The sequence below is a fragment of the Eriocheir sinensis genome, chromosome 52 (assembly GCF_024679095.1).
Source record: "Eriocheir sinensis breed Jianghai 21 chromosome 52, ASM2467909v1, whole genome shotgun sequence".
NCBI classification, from domain to species: domain Eukaryota; kingdom Metazoa; phylum Arthropoda; class Malacostraca; order Decapoda; family Varunidae; genus Eriocheir; species Eriocheir sinensis.
The window spans coordinates 5886287-5905210 of NC_066560.1; the positions used below are offsets into that span (position 1 = coordinate 5886287).

General features: G+C 40.7%; 3 protein-coding genes across 5 annotated transcripts in view; 2 read left to right on the forward strand and 1 right to left on the reverse strand.

Annotated features, from left to right (window-relative positions):
• The window catches only part of LOC126982957 (serine/threonine-protein kinase/endoribonuclease IRE1-like), a 28927-nt gene extending 23377 nt beyond the window's left edge, over positions 1-5550 (forward strand). For all 3 annotated transcript variants that reach the window (XM_050835299.1, XM_050835297.1, XM_050835298.1), the window contains one exon: positions 853-5550. In XM_050835299.1, coding sequence (XP_050691256.1) covers positions 853-1545 — 693 coding nt within the window. In that variant the 3' untranslated portion in view covers positions 1546-5550. The remainder of the gene's footprint in view (positions 1-852) is intronic.
• Positions 5551-6402: 852 nt separating this feature from the next.
• Positions 6403-7924, reverse strand: LOC126982960 (ester hydrolase C11orf54 homolog). Its single transcript, XM_050835304.1, has one exon. The coding sequence runs from the start codon at positions 7791-7793 to the stop codon at positions 6879-6881; it is 915 nt and encodes a 304-aa protein (XP_050691261.1). The 5' UTR covers positions 7794-7924; the 3' UTR covers positions 6403-6878.
• Positions 7925-8072: 148 nt separating this feature from the next.
• Positions 8073-17764, forward strand: LOC126982959 (ATPase family AAA domain-containing protein 3-like). Its single transcript, XM_050835303.1, has 14 exons — positions 8073-8497; positions 9404-9609; positions 10613-10698; positions 11054-11181; positions 11670-11764; positions 11972-12170; positions 12410-12567; positions 12815-12962; positions 14030-14132; positions 14456-14548; positions 14834-14985; positions 15355-15522; positions 16454-16652; positions 16876-17764. The coding sequence occupies exons 2-14, from the start codon at positions 9411-9413 to the stop codon at positions 16987-16989; spliced, it is 1842 nt and encodes a 613-aa protein (XP_050691260.1). The 5' UTR covers positions 8073-8497; positions 9404-9410; the 3' UTR covers positions 16990-17764.
• Positions 17765-18924: the final 1160 nt, after the last annotated feature.

Below are 18924 nucleotides of genomic sequence, written 5' to 3' on the forward strand. Positions count from 1 at the left end.
CTTGTTTGGATGGCATACCAAGGAGTTTGTGCTTCAGGTGTTTGTGTAGTTCAGTTCAATCTTGCCTCTTTTGTTATGAAACTACCCTAATAGTTGGATTAAGATAAGCTGTTTGGCAGAAGAAGAAGTTGCTTGCTGTCCTCCACTTCATTCTTTTCTGTTTATCTGTAGTTCCAGGGACTTTCATTAATGTTGTCACCTGTCTCACCCGCTCCTCTTACTCAAGGAGGTGATGAGAAGCCATTGAAAATAATGGCTACTGATCAAATGTTTTTAGTGCCATTGGAGAGTCAACTTTCCCTAATTGTGTTACAGGTATCTAAGAAGTTCTTCATTGTGGTTAAATTCCTGTTTTGCTTTTATCTTATTTCTGAATGTTGCAGGAAGACTCAGTTTGACCCAATTACCCTGTAAGCAGAATCTACCCCTACCATGACTTTATCTGCAACACTAATTACCTAGTACCTCCCTCATCCACCTTGTATTTTTGATCTGTCATTCACTAAAAAAAGTTTACTGGCAAATTCCCACTCAGATGCTCCAAGCTGAAGCCTTGCCCTCCCTTGTATGGAGCACATCACTAATGTTGGGGGATCCTCTCAGAACATTGCTTGTAATTATTTTATCAAAAGTTTGACAAATATTTAATCAAACAATGTTTTTATTAGAATATTCTGTTCAAATGGTGCAGCGTACACGTCATAATTTCCTTTGTCATGGGATAAATAACTGAAAGAACACCAAGTTATTAGCACATGAGTTTATTTCAATTTGCTAGACCAGCACAACATAAATATCTGTAACTCATTTTATTAAACAAGTTCTTACAGTTGAAGATGATTTTAATTTCAGGACATAATTCCTGAGGCTCGTCAGTGTGCTCCAACCAGCACTCCCTGGCAGCTGAGTGGCAACAGCCGAGTAGGGTCTACCTCCTCGGAGAGTCCATACCAGCGAGGAGCAAACAAAACCTGCAAGGAGAAACAGGAAGTAAATCCTGTTTGGATTATTCGTAAATCACCCATAACTTCTGAACCCAAATATCGAATACCAATGCTAAGGAACATGGATGCTCCTTGGAGGAGACCATTTGTGGAATCAAGCACAAAAGAAGTGAATCAGCATGAGACCGAAAATGATCCCCTACAGGGACAAGAAGCAGACATTTTAGGAAAAGAATTTAAGCTAGAAAATGCACTAGATATTGAGGAGTCCTCAATATCACTAGTTAGTGAGGCTCCAGAAGCAGAAGCCTCTGTAGACCCAGAGAAGGTGAACCAAGAGTCCTCTCAACCACCTTGTGATGTGCAGGATCAAGGCGAGACGAAATTCACTCATCCCTCCGAGGGTTCTGAAGGTGTAGATAAAGAAGGTCCAGAAGAGCAGCCTGAGAATGGCAGGGAGGCATCCCGTCTGTGTATCAGGGAGTCATCAAACGCCCAAGACAAGTCATCTAGTAAGCCAGACAGTGTTGTAAAGACCGGAAAAGTCGCAGGGAAGAAGAAAAAATCTAAGAAATTACCTCTTGAGGAGACAAACAAATAGGGAGATTTACTTACATTTGAGACCTGTGACACAACTTTTATCTTCAGTTAAACTTAAACAGATCTAATCACTAGATCTTTGTGACAAAGAGGTGGAGCTCACACAAGATTGAGATTTGAAAGTCTTGATAAAATTGAAAGAATATGCACCACAGTTCTCTGTCTGAGTCAGCAGTTTTATTTATCAATGGGCTCCACTGTGACCACAGTAGTTTTAGCTACTGAATGTTAGTTTATTGTGAATGATTCTCTTTGGTTCTATATTTTCACTCACTTTTCCAAATACATTAGATGACTATTCAAAAAAACATTTGTAGTTGATGCAGTTGTTTACTTTTCTCATTAAGTAAAGGTACATGTGTTCTCAGCCCAAAGGTATATGTGTTCTCAGCCCAATGTTGCCAACCATATACAGCTTGTACATCAAGCATGTTTTATTGCTGTAGTGGTGGTGCTGTAGATGGTGGTGCAGTGCAGTTACAGAAAAAAAACTTTTGGTGTCTTGAAATGTGATATTAGACTATGGGATTGCTATAGACTTGTGTGCAAAGGTGAAACAGCATAATCAGAGTACTATCAAGGGGTTGCATGGTCCTCTTAAGAGATGTAAATCTGCTGTTTCCTTGTCTCAGCAGAGGGGAGGACTCTGCCACTCTGTCAGGTTTTATGTTCATATTGACATGAAAGTGTAATTGTCCGTATATTACAATACTTTCATTACTTTTAGTAAAAGTTAATTGGGGTATTGCCTCTGTTATGATAATACTACATCAAGTGCTTTCCTTAAGCCCATGTTTATATAAGTTTATTCTGATAGAAAAATGAAGTCTCATAGACTTTCATTTGAATTCTTATTTTTAATTATTTGCTGTAATAATGACATGCTTATTATATAACGGGAAAAAAACTGTTCTGCTTACTGCTTATATAATGTCTGTTGAAGTTTAGTACAAAAAGAACCTAGTCTGCTGTTTCCCCTCAAGAAGATCTATTTTATTGAGAGTCAAGGTGTCTGTGGTGGCAGTGTTGTGTCAAGGTTACTTTGTCGTCAAGTTTGTAACGTGTGAGGTTTGCTGCATGACAACAAGCTTTTATTTTATTTTAGCTTTCAACTTGGTTAGTTTTTTGTTATTTTGCACTTTTTTGAAACATCAGCAGAAATATGAATTTGGTTTATAATTTTGGATTTATAAATCAACAACTTGCACCTCATAACTTTGCAATCACCAAAGGAGTTTGTCCATAATTAGTTCTACAATTTTTTTTCATTTGATTAATTGTAGTTTTATGTTTTTGGAGTAGCTTTTTTAGGGCTGCACATGAATGTTTGAAGCGTTATACAGGCAATATCTTGGCCAGACTACAAATAAGAATATATTCTTTGGAAATGTTTGTGAAATGCATGTCGTGTTTACAATGAAAGACGTTACACATTAATAGGATGTCAGACCATTTTGCCTTGAGAGGTTAGTGATGATAGTTGTGTTAGTGATGTCAGAGTGTTGAGGCAATGGCTGGCTGCAACACACTACACTGCCTACTTGGTCTCTTGACCTGCAAAAAAAAATTTAACTGTTGACATAATTTCCTATCACCAGTTTTCAAGTTCTTGTGATGGTATATTATATGGTTTGTGTTAATATATTTGCACTATTTATATTGTATGTGTTAGGTACTGCTATAGATACAAGAAAAGAGGAAGGACAGATTTTAAATATATATATGCATATTATATCACGAGTCATTTACATGTGAAAATATATTTATTTTTATAATGAATACATGTACATACGTATTTAGATGTGAAATACATGATCTCCCAAGTCATTGTGTGCTCAAAACAAATCTGTTTTGATATTATGGATTGTGGATTTATTTTGGAGAGATCCTCCAAACAGAATAATTGTTCATATTGGGAGCAATAGGTGTTATATGTATACCTGAATTTATGAAGACACTGGAAATTATGACAAAGGGTTACAGGTGTTTTTAATGAATCATAGGTTTTAATATATTATACTATGACAAAATATTAGAGGTATTTTAGGTTGTCATAGGTTTTAATACATGCTGTTTAATAGCTATGAAGTTTTTAGATGACAATGTTCCTGATGCTTTGACACACAATTTTTCAAGTATATATATTTTCATTGTTCCACACATTCCTGTATTAGGTGCCACGTTTGCATAGAGTGAAACAAGGCTTGTATGTGGTATATTGTTTAATTCTTTTTTCATGCCCAAGTAGGAATTTTAGCACTGCATATATCCAAGATATTTCTCAGAATTTATGTTCAGTATTTAAAGGTTCTTTTCTAATAATACTTCTTTATATATTCTATTTATACACTTCAGATAAGATTCTTAGTAAGTCTCAAGTCTACGGAATGATTAATAAAAATAGTGATACTTTTTTTTTCTATTTTTTTAAGTTTAATCCTTTTCATTCTGTTACATAATATTTTCTGTGACAAATATTTGATGTGTATAGAACAGTTTTTCCACTTAAGTGTATAGTAACAAGTTTAACCTTTGTCCTTTAGTTGGTAGGATCATTTGAACGCAAAGAAGTACTTTACAAAATTACTTTTAAGGGAAAGCTCATTCATTGATATATATATATATATATATATATATATATATATATATATATATATATATATATATATATATATATATATATATATATATAGATATATAGATATATATATATATATATATATACATACACATACATATATATACATACACATACATATATATACATACACATACATATATGTATTTATTTATTTATTTATTTGTTACACTCAGGATGTGGATCTTGCTGTGTGTGTAGTGTAAACACCGACCACAACCAAACTTGTATTTCCAGTCAGTGTCAGTGTGTTCTGTGATCAAAGTACACAAAGGTGCTTCTCATTTTACTTAAATTCAAATTACATGTTTAAGGAAAATGCAATTAAAAAAATCCAGGTAATCTTTTCTTTGTGTATTTTGCTCATACCAATGTGAACCAAACACCTTGCCTTACTAGGTGTTCTTATGGGAAAAAAAACTTTAAATTATGCAAAATTTACATTGTAACCTTTCTAGAAACTTAACTTTTATGTAAAATGAAAGCTGCCTGTACCGTAATATGAGGTGCCTTTTGAGACCATCCATTCAAATCTGGTTTGTAGATTTCCCATGGCCAGGAAACAGTAGCCATTGTGAAGTCCAGGGATGTTGTTGCATTGTTCATGACCTGTTGTCGTTTAGTGTGATGCAACTAGGATGAGCCACGCCTGAAATGTTTGTGACATATCTTGGTTGCTATAACCATACCACTACAGGGATTGAAATACTTTTGATGTATTTTGTATTGATGAATATTCTCAATTTTATGCATGTTTGTGATGGCGTCATTAATTTTATGCTTTAGGAATTTATAATGTTTTGGCAAAGAAACTTAGCTTTACATAAACACATGGCTCTCTACTTACCATCAAAGGAATGCGCACAGTGTAGTATGCTTGAGGGGAGGTTTGTAAATGGTAAGGAGCCTTTGATCCACATGGTGTTATAATTACTCTAATGTCAAGAACAATCATATTTATAAGCAAAAGCACTGAGCAACAGTAAATAATGTTGGAAGTATGTCGTACTACATATAATCCATCATTTGGGGGTTTGTTTGACCATTCATATACACACCCTTTCTATTACACATCAGAAAGATATCCTCTGAAATATTAAGGGGAAGTCTAAAAATGAAATGTCAACATATAGAAATCTTCAGACTTATTTTGACCAGGGTACAGTTAATCTTTTATTATTTAGCTCAGTTTTCATCAGTAATTTCCCCCTCTGATAAATACTAATGGAAACTATGAATATAAAATGGAAAGCAGGCCTTCAAAAAAGTTTTATATTTGGTATTTTTAAGTTTTCGTGTTCTGTACGTTTTACTTTGTATGTTGCACCGTTTTCACTGTTCCAAAAAATAATGATGATACATTCATGATATGGTGTATTGCCAAGTCCAAAGGGTATAATAGCCAGTTATCAGAGAGAGAGAGAGAGAGAGAGAGAGAGAGAGAGAGAGAGAGAGAGAGAGAGAGAGCATATTGTATCTATCAAGTCCTTACACTTTTATTTCTCCTTGGCTCAGAATTATGACTATAGGCTCTGAATTATATTACTGTGGCTAATTTCAAGGCTGCTGCAGTGATGTTAATTTGGTGTCTAGGCAAAAGAAGCATAGGGAATTATTATGCTGTTAAGTGAAAGCAGATGAGTAGTTTTGTGGATGCTTATCAACAATATCAGTGAGTGCTCATTATCTAATCATTTTTTCAGTATTTTGTGGTTTCTCAAGGTGAAGACGATCCTAGATGACTCGTTGCCAGGGTCTGAAAGTTTATAATCACCAACAGAACAACCTTTAAGATCTCTCTCTCTCTCCTATTATATATTTCATTCTATTGCCCTTTCTACTCCCTTAGTTCATCTTCTTTGCCTGGTGCCAGTTATGAGAGAGAGAGAGGGGGATCGTGTTCCTCCTTTAATGAGAGAGAGAGAGAGAGAGAGAGAGAGAGAGAGAGAGAGAGATCATGTTCTGGGGTTAATGAGGCTGGTAGTCGTGAGGATAAAGTGATGAGTTGCTTCTTGTTTGTTGTTGTTTTAATGCGTTGTGTCACTATCCTATATATCTCTCATTTGCATAAACACTTTAAAACCTTTTCACCATCTCGACTCGTGCATTTATTAAGTAGTCTCCATTCTCTTCTTTTGAGAGTTTCAGTGTAACATCTCTGTCTTTTGTCTCCCTATTTTCCTTTTTACACCCCTTTAGGAAATAACTGAAAATCAAGTGTGTAGTTCAAAGAAATCTTATTGGCAATGAACAGCTTAATGCAACCTAAAATTCACCCTTAACCCGAACTTGGAAGAACACAATTTCATCAACAGCAAATACAGCCTGTGGCTCGAGCCCATGCACATGTATACAAGTAACCCATGTAAGGGAAAGAGAAAAAAAGGTATATTACTTCTTCCCGACTGCATCCATGGTCTGTCCACGCGGTAGGCTACATGAACTCAAGTCAGAGGCTCTCGTACTCCACTCGATCTTTAAGTAGTGAATACAAGTAGCTCATGTACAGAAAAAAAATGGTGTATATAAGAAGCCCAGCAGTTACAGAAAAATGGTGTACACAGGTAGCCCATGTACAGAAAAAATGGTGTGCCTTCCTGATTGGTCTGTCCACGCGGTACATGAACTCCACCACGTTGTAGAAGCCCTCCTACTCCATAAGACGTGTACAAGTAGCCCATGTATGGTGTGCTCTATTACTTCTTCCCGCCTGGTCTGTCCACACGGTACATGAACTCCGCCACGTTGTAGAAACCCTCGTACTCCGCGATGTCCGGCGTTGTGTCGAAGTGGTAGTGGCCGCCGCGGTCGTCGCCGTAGCCGTGGGAGTGTTCGATGCGCAGGTCCATGCCAGGGTCCTTCGAGCACAGCGTGGACATGAACACCATCGGGGCCTCCATGTCGAAGAAATTGAGCCACTTGTTCACGTCCCCCTCGCAGGTCAGCGGCACCGGGGAGAAGTCCGGCATGACGTGAATCTTTGCCTTGCCCTGCACCAGCCTGAAGGTGCCCCCGAGGCCGACGGGTTTCTCGCCGTAGTGACTCTCCAGTGCTTCTCGCAGGCAGCTCACCAAGTTTGTGTCTGCGGTGCGTTTTTTGGCCTGGACCTTCAGAACCTTACCGCCTTTGCCCTCGCTGGCGAACATGTTCAGCATCAAAGAGCATCCAGTCTGTTCCTGCGGCAGTCTTATCAGCTCACACTTGCCTGCAGCGTCCACTTTTGAGGCCCTGGACCCGTTCCGAGGGTTGTCTCCCACCACGGCATTGGCCATCAGTTCACTGTTCACGCCGATGTAGTTTAGCGGACCAGCTCCTGCCCCGACGATGAAGGAGTTTGGCAGGTCAACATGGGCTGCCAAGTTCTTCAAGTCGTATAGTTTGTCCTTCTTAGCCATGGGCATGAGGTAGGGCACCCCGCCGACGTCAGCCAGCCTTGGCGACCCACACAACCCTGCTGCCCCCAAGGAGTAGGGCGCCTGCGTTAAGTCAGGGCAATCCACCACGGTAACTGTGGCCTCTGCAAAACTCTTCTTGAGGGCATCTTGCAGGACAGACGCCACCTCCTCCAGGGGCGGCACGTGAAGGGCTCGGCGTTCAACGGGGTGAGACATGCTGCTGCCTTGATCCTCACGTCCACCTCGTCACGGATCTTGAGCCTTACTGCCCCAGTGCTTATCAAAGGAATGCTGTCCAGCCACCTCCCTCTGTTGCTGTGGCACGGACACGTTAGTACTCCATCCTCTAATAAGAGTGGACGATATTTCCGAAGAAAATGGAGATAGAAAACAGTAACTAAGCTATACTTTAATGCATTAAAATGAAAGGCTCCTGCAGCAACAGTTCTCTGAGCTTTCCAAATGTGTCATGTTAGGTGACCTAAGATACGGGTAACTATTACAGCTCTGCCTACTGGACGACAAACGAATACTGCAGCAGTACCAACCCGGCCCATTTCCGCTATCTCACACAGGGGCACAAAGGAAACACAGACCCTTAACGTGATGTAACGAGACATAAACCCCTAGGTATGCACTATATTACTAGTTTTAATGGCAGTTTCGTGTGCATGACGTAAGGCCAACGCCAGCACGGTTCGGTTCAGCCGCTCCCCGGGAGGTGTTGAGTTCGGCTCGGCGTCGCCCACGTGCCGGGAGGAGCGTCTGCTGTGTCCGTGTCGGTGGGAGTGAGTGTGGCACTGAAGGGACAGGCACTGGCGCGGACTACAGCCCCAGCAGGCACTAGAGAGAACAGCAGGACACACTGTGGGCGAGGCTTGCAGCACACACGTCTACCAGCACCGTGAACCCTCCCATTAGTGAGTCACCTGCAGCCTCCCCCTTATATCACGATCTCTGTCTCTGTGGGCATCAACGTGTGCTGGGACGGCGGACTGGTGAGGTGCTCCGTGCTGTCTCTCCTCCAGGGGGGTGTCTTTCTCACCTGCTTCAGAGAGGGCTATAGTAAGGGTGCCGGTGTTGGCCGCCCTGCCCCTCCCACGGCTATATTTTTTACAGTAAAGGAAAAGCAGCTCGAGGGTTATCAGGACACCTCTCCTTTGGACGCTCTTCTGAACTCTTTTATAAGGGCAGTATTTAGCAGGCTTCTTTCCTCATTTTTTTTTTTTTCCCTTGAGCTGCTTCCTTTGCTGTAAAAAAGGGCAAAAACAAAAAAAGCCTCCTAAGTGCTGCTCCGGTAATAGAAGTGAGTGGCCAGAAGAGAGGGTCACCAATGCCTGTACAGTGATGCCAGGAGGTGCTTACATAGAGGGTGCCACTCCTCACCTGCTCGACTTTTCCGTGATAGGTTGGCAGAGGGGAAGTCAAAAACATCATTGAGCTGCCCAAGTAACATATGCCAGGACTTCCTATACAGTTAATCCAGTAAACTTATATAATAAACTTGGGGGAACATTTTATCATATATAAAACTTCATTGTATCCTGAGGTAGGTATTAATTGTTACAAGGTTGCTGTGCCAAGGTACTATATTTGATAGTCTTTAATAAGTCGGTGGAGCCTGCATATGTTTCTGTTACGCTGTTACATATGATTTAGTTTACCAAATATGTAGGATATAATAGTCTTAACAGTGAAATTCAGAGGACTATAACTCATTAGGTTGAATTTATATAAAAGAGCACTGATACGGTTTTGATCTTGTAATGTATTTCTTGCACATGCTACTGTCCTATGAGTGTCTTCATTATACTTTCTCCTGCCAGATTCAAGATGTCGTGGTTGTTTGGCATGAACCAGAGGCCGCAGGACTTCTCACAATTTGTGCCTCCCACGGGGGCTGCCGGGGGGGACCAGGGGGGAGCAGGAGACTCGGGGGATGGAAGGAAAGGTGGAGCCATGGACGCCTACCGCTTTGATTCCTCAGCTTTGGAACGGGCGGCTAAGGCTGCAAAGGAGCTGGAGAAGTCAGGTGTGTGGGATGTGTTCTGCCGTGTTTGCTTAAGGTGGTGACATCTCACATTAAAGAGTCTTATCTCCATAGAAATTGCTTATTTTTGTATACATAACCATCATTGTAACCCATCACTAATCTGCTGAAGGGTAAAGGCCTTTCCCAGATTTCTCTGCCTCCCTGTCTGATGTTATTGTACTCCATCCTACTCCAGCAAATGCCATTGTTGCTTTGGGTATCCATCTGTTATCAGTTTTATGTATTCATGATACGATCTTTCCCAGTCCATTTCCTATTTTCAATCATTAATGAGATATATTCAACCTTTATTCTTTAATCCATGATGCTTGTTTCTTGTCTCTCCATGTTATACCCAGCATTTTACTTTCCTTTCCTCTGTGTGCTTCCAAGTTTTTTTTTGTTTCCTGTAAGGTGCCAAGTTTCTGAACCAAATGTTAGGAAGGGCAGGATACACTGACTAGCTACACCTTTCTCTTGAGGGAGAGTGGCACATTGCTCTTCATATTATTACTATGTATATCAAAAGCACACCATCCTCTGTTTGCTCTGCTATTTTTGTGTGTGGCCTGGATTATATTAATTGTTTGTCCTTGTTATGTGTATTTCCTTATCATTTCATTCCTGATTATTATTTGTTTTTATACCAACTGATTTTTAACATTACCTCTGCCAGCTGTCAAACTCTTTGTGGAGTTCTTCAATCATTCTTTGTAGGTGAATACCCACAGCACTAGTTCTGCCTACCAAAACTGGCCCAATAGGTGTTCATATTAGTTCCATGTGACGTAATTTATTTAATCACCACTGAATCAGAATCTGGCCTAGTTACACTGCCTGTTATTACTTTAATTCCATAATGTTGAGTGGTTACATATTGACACGGCAGGAAAATGAAAAATGAAGGTTTGCATTATTGTGCCTTTCATCGAGTTTTGTTTGAATAAATACTAACCACCTCAAGAGGCTTTGGAATAAGTATTTGCAATATTGAATGTTTCAGCATTTGCTAAGGAAGCTTTTGACTTGACAAGGATGCAGGAGGAAACCAAGCAGAAAGAGTTGATGGGCCAAGCCAAGGAGATGGAGGTGAGGGTCTTGTGTTTCATTGTTACTGCTTGTGACAGTAGAGAACTGTATTATATGGTCTGTCTTTTTTTTTTTTTTTTTTTTTTTTTTTTCTGGCTCGAGAATCATTCAACTGGATATGATAGAATTGGAGTAGATCTTAAAGTATTGTAGGCCAGATAGTGCAAATCATTTAAAAAGAATTGTAGCATAAACTTTGTATACCTGAAAGCAGTGTTACTTTTACATCTCCGGTAGATTATTATGTCACCAATATTGGCAGTATTGCTGTTGTGTTAGCATTTACATGGGAAGAGTGAAAATGGTGTAGATAATTTTCATAAACTTGGAAATAATTAGATTTTTCAATGCATAGCGGCAAATAGAACTGGCAAAGGCTGAAGGGAAGAGAATTGAGCAGGAGGAGAGAAGGAAAACTCTGCAGGAGCAATCCAAGCTGGACCAGCAAAAGTCTCAGTATCAGGACCAGTTGGCACGCAAGAGGTAAGGCAGAGAGTGGTTCAGGGATCAGACCTTGTCATCTCTTCAATCGCCAAAGGAGCCTTGATAATAAGGAATAGTTGTTTTGTCTTAGTTTCCTTAGGTCATTATTTTTTTTTCTTCAGTTATTTACTTGCTCTAATCCATCACAGTTTTTGCATTAATGTTCTGATATTGATATAAATTGCCCTGACTTAATTTTGGTCTATGTATTTCTTACTACTGGGTGAAAAGTGAAAACTAAATAATTTGCCCGATCTGGGATAAAAATTTGTTTTTATTTGCCTTGCTGAGTCCCTTTAACATCTTCCTCCTTCAGTCTCTTCCCAATATCCCTCTAACATTGAGATTTCCTCTCTTGATCCTCTCACCACTACCACTTGGTTCTGTCACTTTCAGATGTCTCTCCCTCCCCCCCCCTCATCCTCATTATCCTACTTCTCCTTTGACTATAGACTTTCCTGACCTGCCTTATTTTACTAACTCTACAGGTATGAAGACCAGTTGGCGCAGCAGCAGAGGATGAATGAGGAGAACAACAGGCGGCAGGAAGAGTCTGTGGCTAAACAAGAAGCCATGAGGAAAGGTAAGATTATGACACCTTCCTGAGTAATCTCTTCTATATTTTCCCATTTTTCTTTCAAAGTTTGATAGAATATTGATTAGTGATTGGTTTTATTGAGGTTTTGCTCCCAAGTCTCACTAGTTCTTGATTCCTACCATTACCAATCTTGCAGTGTGTTACGGTTCTTAGTCTTCATCCTTCTTGTTTTTTGTTCCCTCTCGTCCACAGCCACCATTGAGCATGAGTTGGAGCAGCGGCACAAGTATGAGATGAAGAGGGTAGAGGCAGAGATGGAGGCAAGGGCACGGACGGAGAGGGACAACCAAGACCTCATGCTGGAGCAGATTCGGGTGCGTGCTGCGGAGGACCGAGAGACCACCCTCAAGAGTCTGGCTGAGAAGCGGGAGACCATCCTCTCCTCCATCAAGTGAGTGGATGTTGAGGCTGCTAAGAGGGACACAGGAAAAGAATTTCAGCATAAATGTCTGAATTTTGAGTTTTCAGTATAAACTACAAAATGTTGAACAACCCAAAGTTTTGTGTTACCATTATATAAAATAATTTATCCCCATCTTTCCTTTATTGTGGGTATGTCATGTTTTGACTGCTCAGAAATTGCCCTGGAGGCTTTGACTGAAGTGTAATAGTATTTCTCTTTCCCTGCAGGACCGCTGGGGCAGCTGTTGGTGCAGGCGTTGATGCCTTCCTGAGTGAGCCAGCCAAGATTCAGGCAGCAGTGGCCGGCCTGGTGGCCCTCACAGCTGGCTACTATGCTGCTAAGGGTTCCCTGGGCATTGCTTTCAGATTTATTGAGGCAAGGCTGGGTGAGTGCAAATGATAATCATTTCAAAGATTTTCCGTAATGACTGATCGTTTCTACATCTAATTGATAAATTTCAATAGGAGATACAGCATTTGTCAAGACCTTTTTAGTTGGCTCAGCAGCTGATGAATGCGACTTGCTTAGCATTATACTAAATGGAAAGACAGGACTTGCATTCCTTGATGATTGAGGAAGAAATTATTATTATGGCTGTCTGCTTAGCTTCAGTGATATTTGTATATTTTCAGCCAAGCCATCACTGGTGCGTGAGACATCAAGAATCAGCCCTTTTGAGACTGTTCGGCACCCCATTCAAACTGTCAAGAAGCTACAGAAGAAACCTGAGGATGTGCTGGAGGGAGTTGTTCTGAATCCCAACGTGGAGGGTAGAGTCAGGTATGGTGCTGAAGTCCTCAAAAAATTGCCTGGTAGCATCTAAGATAATGATTTCAAGCCAGACATGGCACAGTCTCAAAACTACTATCTAAGCACATACAGTACAGTAAACCCTCAATTTTACAAAAGATTTGTAGCAAAAGAACTCACACTTTTTTATGCTAAATCACTGGAGAATTGCCAACTACCTGTGACTATCCCATGCTCATAGTCACACCCAGCAGACACATGCCCATCCCACCTAGAATATTCCCACACAGTCCACATGCACACACTCACATGCCTTTCATTTGATTCATGCTAAATGGGGTTAGTTAGCAGCTACATTATCCTTGCCCTCAGCCAGTTAGAAGCTAGAAGGAAATCTTTTTCAGTTTGACACAACCAATGAGGGCCAGGAGTGACTCAGTCACTGAGAAGTTGATGCAGCCAATCAGCAGCAGTATTGCTGGAAGGGACTCAGTCTCCCACCTGGAGCACTTCACACACTTTTTTTACATTTTCAATGCTTGTTTCTCAGATTTTTGTTTGACTATTTCCCCATGCCTCCATGGAGCAGTGGTTAGCAGGCTTGGCTGCAGTGTTTTTTATTTTTCACTGATTCCATTTTTATAGATAATCTTTAGTAGATAATCATATTGAACAGAAGAGGGGTCACAAATTCAGGTCTCATGCCATATAGAAATGCTTAGCTAGGTTTGTGTTAAATAGAGGGTCCACTGCATACATTGGTATCAAACTTTCTCTTCCACATTGTCATGTTTTTTCCCCAATATACATGAGATGAGAAGTTCCTTTAACTCAGTTATTTGTAACTGTTGGATTAGACTCAAAAGATTCAACGATTGATTCTCTGATGCCATTCACAAAACAAAGAATATAAATTTATTTTGTGTAGATTGAGATGCTCTTCTGAAACAGTATGCGGTAAGATGTATCACTGTAAACGTGGGCACCACAGCCTCCTTGTCGTGAGTGGGGCATGGCACTGTACAGATTTTAGAAAACATCTTAACTAATCTTTGATGAGAAAATATTATTAGTAGCTCATATCATCTTCCTGGCAGGGACATTGCCATTGCTACCAAGAACACCAAGTTCAACAAGGGCATGTACCGCAACATTCTTCTCCACGGGCCCCCAGGGACAGGCAAGACTCTCTTTGCTAAGGTAATTAAGTATTCAGTGTTGTAGATGACTCTTGTATTCATCCAAAAACTGAAAGAAAAAGTGGATATGTAGCTGTAAATTGTATTGTGACATCTGAAATGATATTTAACTCTGAACTAATTAACATTGAGAGTTGAGAAATATGAATAGTTTAGGTTAATATATATTAGTGTTTTTTACTTATTTACTATGAACAGAAAGCAGTGCTGAAATCAGTAGTTAATCACTTTTTTTTTTTTTTTTTTTTTTTTTTTTTTTTAAAAACAAAATGGGGATTGGCTTTTCACTAACACTTTCTGGGTCATGATTTTACATTTTTCCAGAAACTTGCCATGCACTCAGGAATGGATTATGCCATCATGACGGGAGGAGACATTGCTCTGCTGGGCAAGGAGTCCGTTGGTGCCATTCACAAGGTGATATTCTGCTTGCTGTTACTTTATCATTTTGTTTTACTTTTTTCACAGTTTATGTAGTTATGTGCAATGTCCTTATGGTATGGTATGGTATTATGGTGCTAGAATCAGGTTGGACACAAAGTACTTTTATAGCATTATAAAATTCCTTACAAGCATATTGGTTTATTTTATTTATTTGTCCAATCCTTATGACTTACAGTTTAGGTTCTTGTCTCTGTTTGCCATACACAACAAAGAGAAAGACACTCACTTTCAAGCTTTCCTGGTGTGTATCCATTGCAGGTGTTTGACTGGGCAGCAACCTCTCGCAAGGGTCTGGTGCTCTTCATTGATGAGGCTGAAGGTTTCTTGCGTAAACGTCACGAAAATATCAGTGAGGAGCTTCGGATGGCCATCAGCGCATTCCTCTACCGAACTGGAACACAGACCGACAAGTGTGTAATTGGTAGCAGTGGTTGTCTTGCTCAGGCCTATGAAAAATGTGAACTAGAACCACTTATATCAATTGGGTGAAGCTAGATGTATGCTTTTAGTTTTGGAGTGGTATCCTTTGTACTTCTTTCTCAGTTTGAGAGTGGCATTTTTTGCTTCCTCCTCCAACTCCTGCTTTTCTTCCTCTCAGTGGTGTCACCCCTCCTGTTCCCTCCTGAAAGATGTCATCCCTCCCTTTCCCTCCACTGATGGGTGTTCCCTCTCTGCTGCAGTGTTACTCCTCCCCTTTCTCATGCCTGTTGTGATATCCTTCCTCCTGACTTATGTTCCTCCTCCTCTCCTCCTCTGAGTGATGCCACCCCACCCCCCAGGTTCATGATGGTGCTAGCCTCCAACACACCAGAGGTTCTTGACTTTGCTGTGGTGGACCGTGTGCACGAGCCAGTTGAGTTCCCTCTGCCTACCATGGCTGAGCGGGAGAGGCTAGTCAGGCTTTACTTTGAAAAGTACATCCTACGGCCAGCGTCTGAGGGCAAGCGGTGAGTGTCTTAATTGTAGAATTATGTTGCGATTTTAATATATGTTTTCATGAGTTATTACTGAAAATGCTGTTTTAAATTCACTTAACCCTTAGATTTCGGCGATCGTATATATAAGTGTGCTACCACACGCCCCACCCATACTGGGATCATATATATAATCATCACACTCTTCGCTCCCTACGTTTCAAATATACTGCCAGTTCTTGACTCAAAAGAATGGTGGAGGCATCTGGCATCTGTACACACTCATTCGTCTCAGCGCGCACCCTACAGAAGGCCACAGATCATTTTCCACTTTTGTTCGGAATACATCTGTCATGTCTCGTGACGCATCAAGCAGTTCCTCCGCTCCGGGCGGAAGTAGAGCGCGGGCGAAGCAAGGTGACAGTGACTCTGATGACTGCTATATGGTAGTGACATTGACAGAGGAAGGAGAGAGAGAGAGTGGGGTGCTTCCACTCAACAGGTCATGGCCAAGAGAAAATGCGCAATATTTTCAGCTGTCATAACTTTTTTATTATTATTAGGAGAGAAGTTTTATAACACCACCATATATACTAGATGAATATACAATTATTGCAAAGAAGAGAGACACCAGTTCCACCTCTTTTAAATGGCTAAATTTTCCCCGTGCACAGCATCCAGAGAATTATCTCGCCACCCGTACTCTAAGGGTTAAATGTTGGGCTGGGGATGACTACCAGTTCCCTTAAGAGAGCTACCAGTGCTGTAGGCTCCATAATATAAAAGAAAGGCATTGTTAATTAGATGAAGAGGCAGATCCTGGACGGAAGATGTAGAATGGTTATTGAAAATTGTTTGCTGCTTTTATTTTTACTTCTTGGTTTAGAATAAAAGTCATCACTTCATAATGCATAATAGGAATGAAGCCAACTTTTATCTAAAACTAACTTTTTTTCATTTGCAGGAGGTTGAAGGTGGGTGACTTTGACTACAGCGCCGCCTGTTCCACCGTGGCCAAGATAACTGAGGGGATGTCTGGCCGAGAGATCACCAACCTGGCCCTGGACTGGCAGATGACCACGTATGCCTCACTGGAGGGTGTGTTCACGGAGGAAATAATGCTTAAGAGAGCCAAGGCAGCGGTGGAACACAAGAAGCACAAGGTGAGAAGCTTATTAATCTGTTTTTTTCCCATGCGATACAAGTTATTGCTGATGTGCCTGAGGTGTGAACAAAATGCATGGTAAGCATACAAAGATGTGTACTGAAGTACTTATACAACTGATGAAGGGAAAGTACAGAAAAGGCAAAACTGCAGAAGAAAAGGGAAAGTATTAATGATAATCATATAGAGCTGTCTGGTACTTACAAAGGCTCTTTCACCAGGTGTCTTGGCGAAGTGCTCACGAGGACAAGAAATCTGTGTTCAGTGCAGCGGTGATTGCTGCTGTGGAGGGCGCCGCCTCACCCTTGCCGGAGAAGCCTGAAGCAGCCAGTTGAGAGGGAGACTGACTAGGGACCATTGTTGTTAAGCCTTGTCAAAATTGCACAAGTGTGTGCAGGCTGCTGGGAGTGGAGAGTGTGGGTGTTTTCCTCCCTCAATAGAACAAGTTAACCTTAAAATGATTGAGCAGCTCAAATACAGGCTAAAAGTAGGATTCATTGTTTCAATATTTGCTTGTCAGACTTACATGTCTTGGGAAGCAATAGAGTAGGAATGCATATAAATTCTCATTCTGAAATTGAAAGTTGGTAGTGTGGAATCAAAGATACTTTTCTGAAATCTCATTTTAAAATATTTTGTACAGGAGTGTACAAATGTTGAAGCCTTGCTGGTGAACTGTGACCCTTGAGATATGCAAGTATATGCAACTAGTATGCTTTATTGACATGCATAAAACAGGTCATGGTTTCCTGTAACTTCATATATCATTTTATATTAATTTCAAGGTGTGAAAGTGAAGGTGAACAATCAGTTTCATCACAGCCATCACTTCCTGGGAAGTGTGAAGCCATTCCATATTGTCCTTCATTGCCAATATTGAGCCAAAAGTTATTTTAGTGAAATTAAAATGTATAATTTTTGTTTTGTGTGGAGGAAAGATACCCATGGACTAAATAGCAACAAGACAAATGTACAAATTTGTTTGATAATTTTGCTTGTTTACTACAGAAATAAGTATTTTTGTAGTGTTCAAGTAAATCCATGTACAGGTAAAGAGATCAGAGTTGTACAGTGTCTGTATAGAATGTTACATAAATTGTTTTTATGGTTTATTGGTTCATTCCTGTGTCCTGGTGATAAGAAAGTGGGCAGCCAGGTAGAAGGAAGGCGGAGGGTAAGGGATGCCTTCAGGCCGGTCGGTCACGAATGTAGACAGATCAACATTGTTTATGATCGATGACACTTTGCGTATGAGGAACAATGGTGTAAAACTTAAATGTAGACAAGTAAATTAAGACTGCACCAAATTTTTCTTCACCAACGTTGTTGTGCGAGAATGGAATAAACTCTCACTGTCAATGGTCCAGTGTAACACGATTGACTCCTTCAAAAACAAGCTCGACCGTCACTTCCATCAACTTAATATCAACTAGAGTTGAAATGCATCGTTTTGGAGCCTTCTGATTAATGTAGAATCACATAGATTTAAGGACAGACCACCTAGTCTGGACCATGGGGTCTGTGTGGTCTGATTTTCTATGTAAATCTATGTAAACGCGGGCAGCTGTGCCACTGGGTACATGGCGTGTTAGTATTGGTGGTAGTAGCAATTGTAAAGACTACAAATAACAGTCTAGTAGTAGTGGTAGTAGAAGCTTTATGGGAAAGGTTTGATCTTCCATGACTGGAAGGGTAAAGCTGTCCAATTTGTTCATCTGAAGGTTGGGGAGATAGCCTTTGCAAAAGTAAAAGGATGAGCAGTGGTGCTTCATAAAATAATATTGAATGATAATTTTTATAATCTGCCAACAATTGTGAATACCAATTTATTCCTGAACAGAAAAGATACTGCTCACTGACGTAAGCGTGCTGAGATAATGTGATCCCGTACGAAGGGACGAAGATGACGGTCGTCACGGGCAGCGATGTAAACAAGCAGGCGTGGCTGGCCGTGGGAGGCGTGCTGCGGAAGGCGCCCCACAGCCTAACTAGCCCCATAAGACACCCAAGAAGAAGAAGAAGGCGGCAACACAAGTCCAGCAGGAAGGTAAGGAAGCCACGCCTCATACTATTCACAATGTCTTCATGACCTCGTGATTGACTGGGCGCTGATGTTGGCCAACACCATACCAACATAATGTTGATACAGTGTTGACGGGGAAAATTCGCCTCTACTTTAGATTCTTGTTACGTTTGCTGTATAGATTTCGTTAAAATTCTAGTGTTTGCCCATACTCCCCCCTCACTCCCAAAACAAGCTTGGGGACCTG

What these genes read in the sequence shown, in the direction of transcription:
- LOC126982960 (XM_050835304.1), bottom strand. Translation starts at nt 7,793, where the DNA reads ATGTCTCACCCCGTTGAACGCCGAGCCCTTCACGTGCCGCCCCTGGAG.
- LOC126982959 (XM_050835303.1), top strand. Translation starts at nt 9,411, where the DNA reads ATGTCGTGGTTGTTTGGCATGAACCAGAGGCCGCAGGACTTCTCACAA. An exon ending in ACCATCCTCTCCTCCATCAA is followed by an intron (nt 12,171 to 12,409) that starts GTGAGTGGATGT and finishes CTTTCCCTGCAG; the next exon opens with GACCGCTGGGGCAGCTGTTG. An exon ending in ATTTATTGAGGCAAGGCTGG is followed by an intron (nt 12,568 to 12,814) that starts GTGAGTGCAAAT and finishes GTATATTTTCAG; the next exon opens with CCAAGCCATCACTGGTGCGT.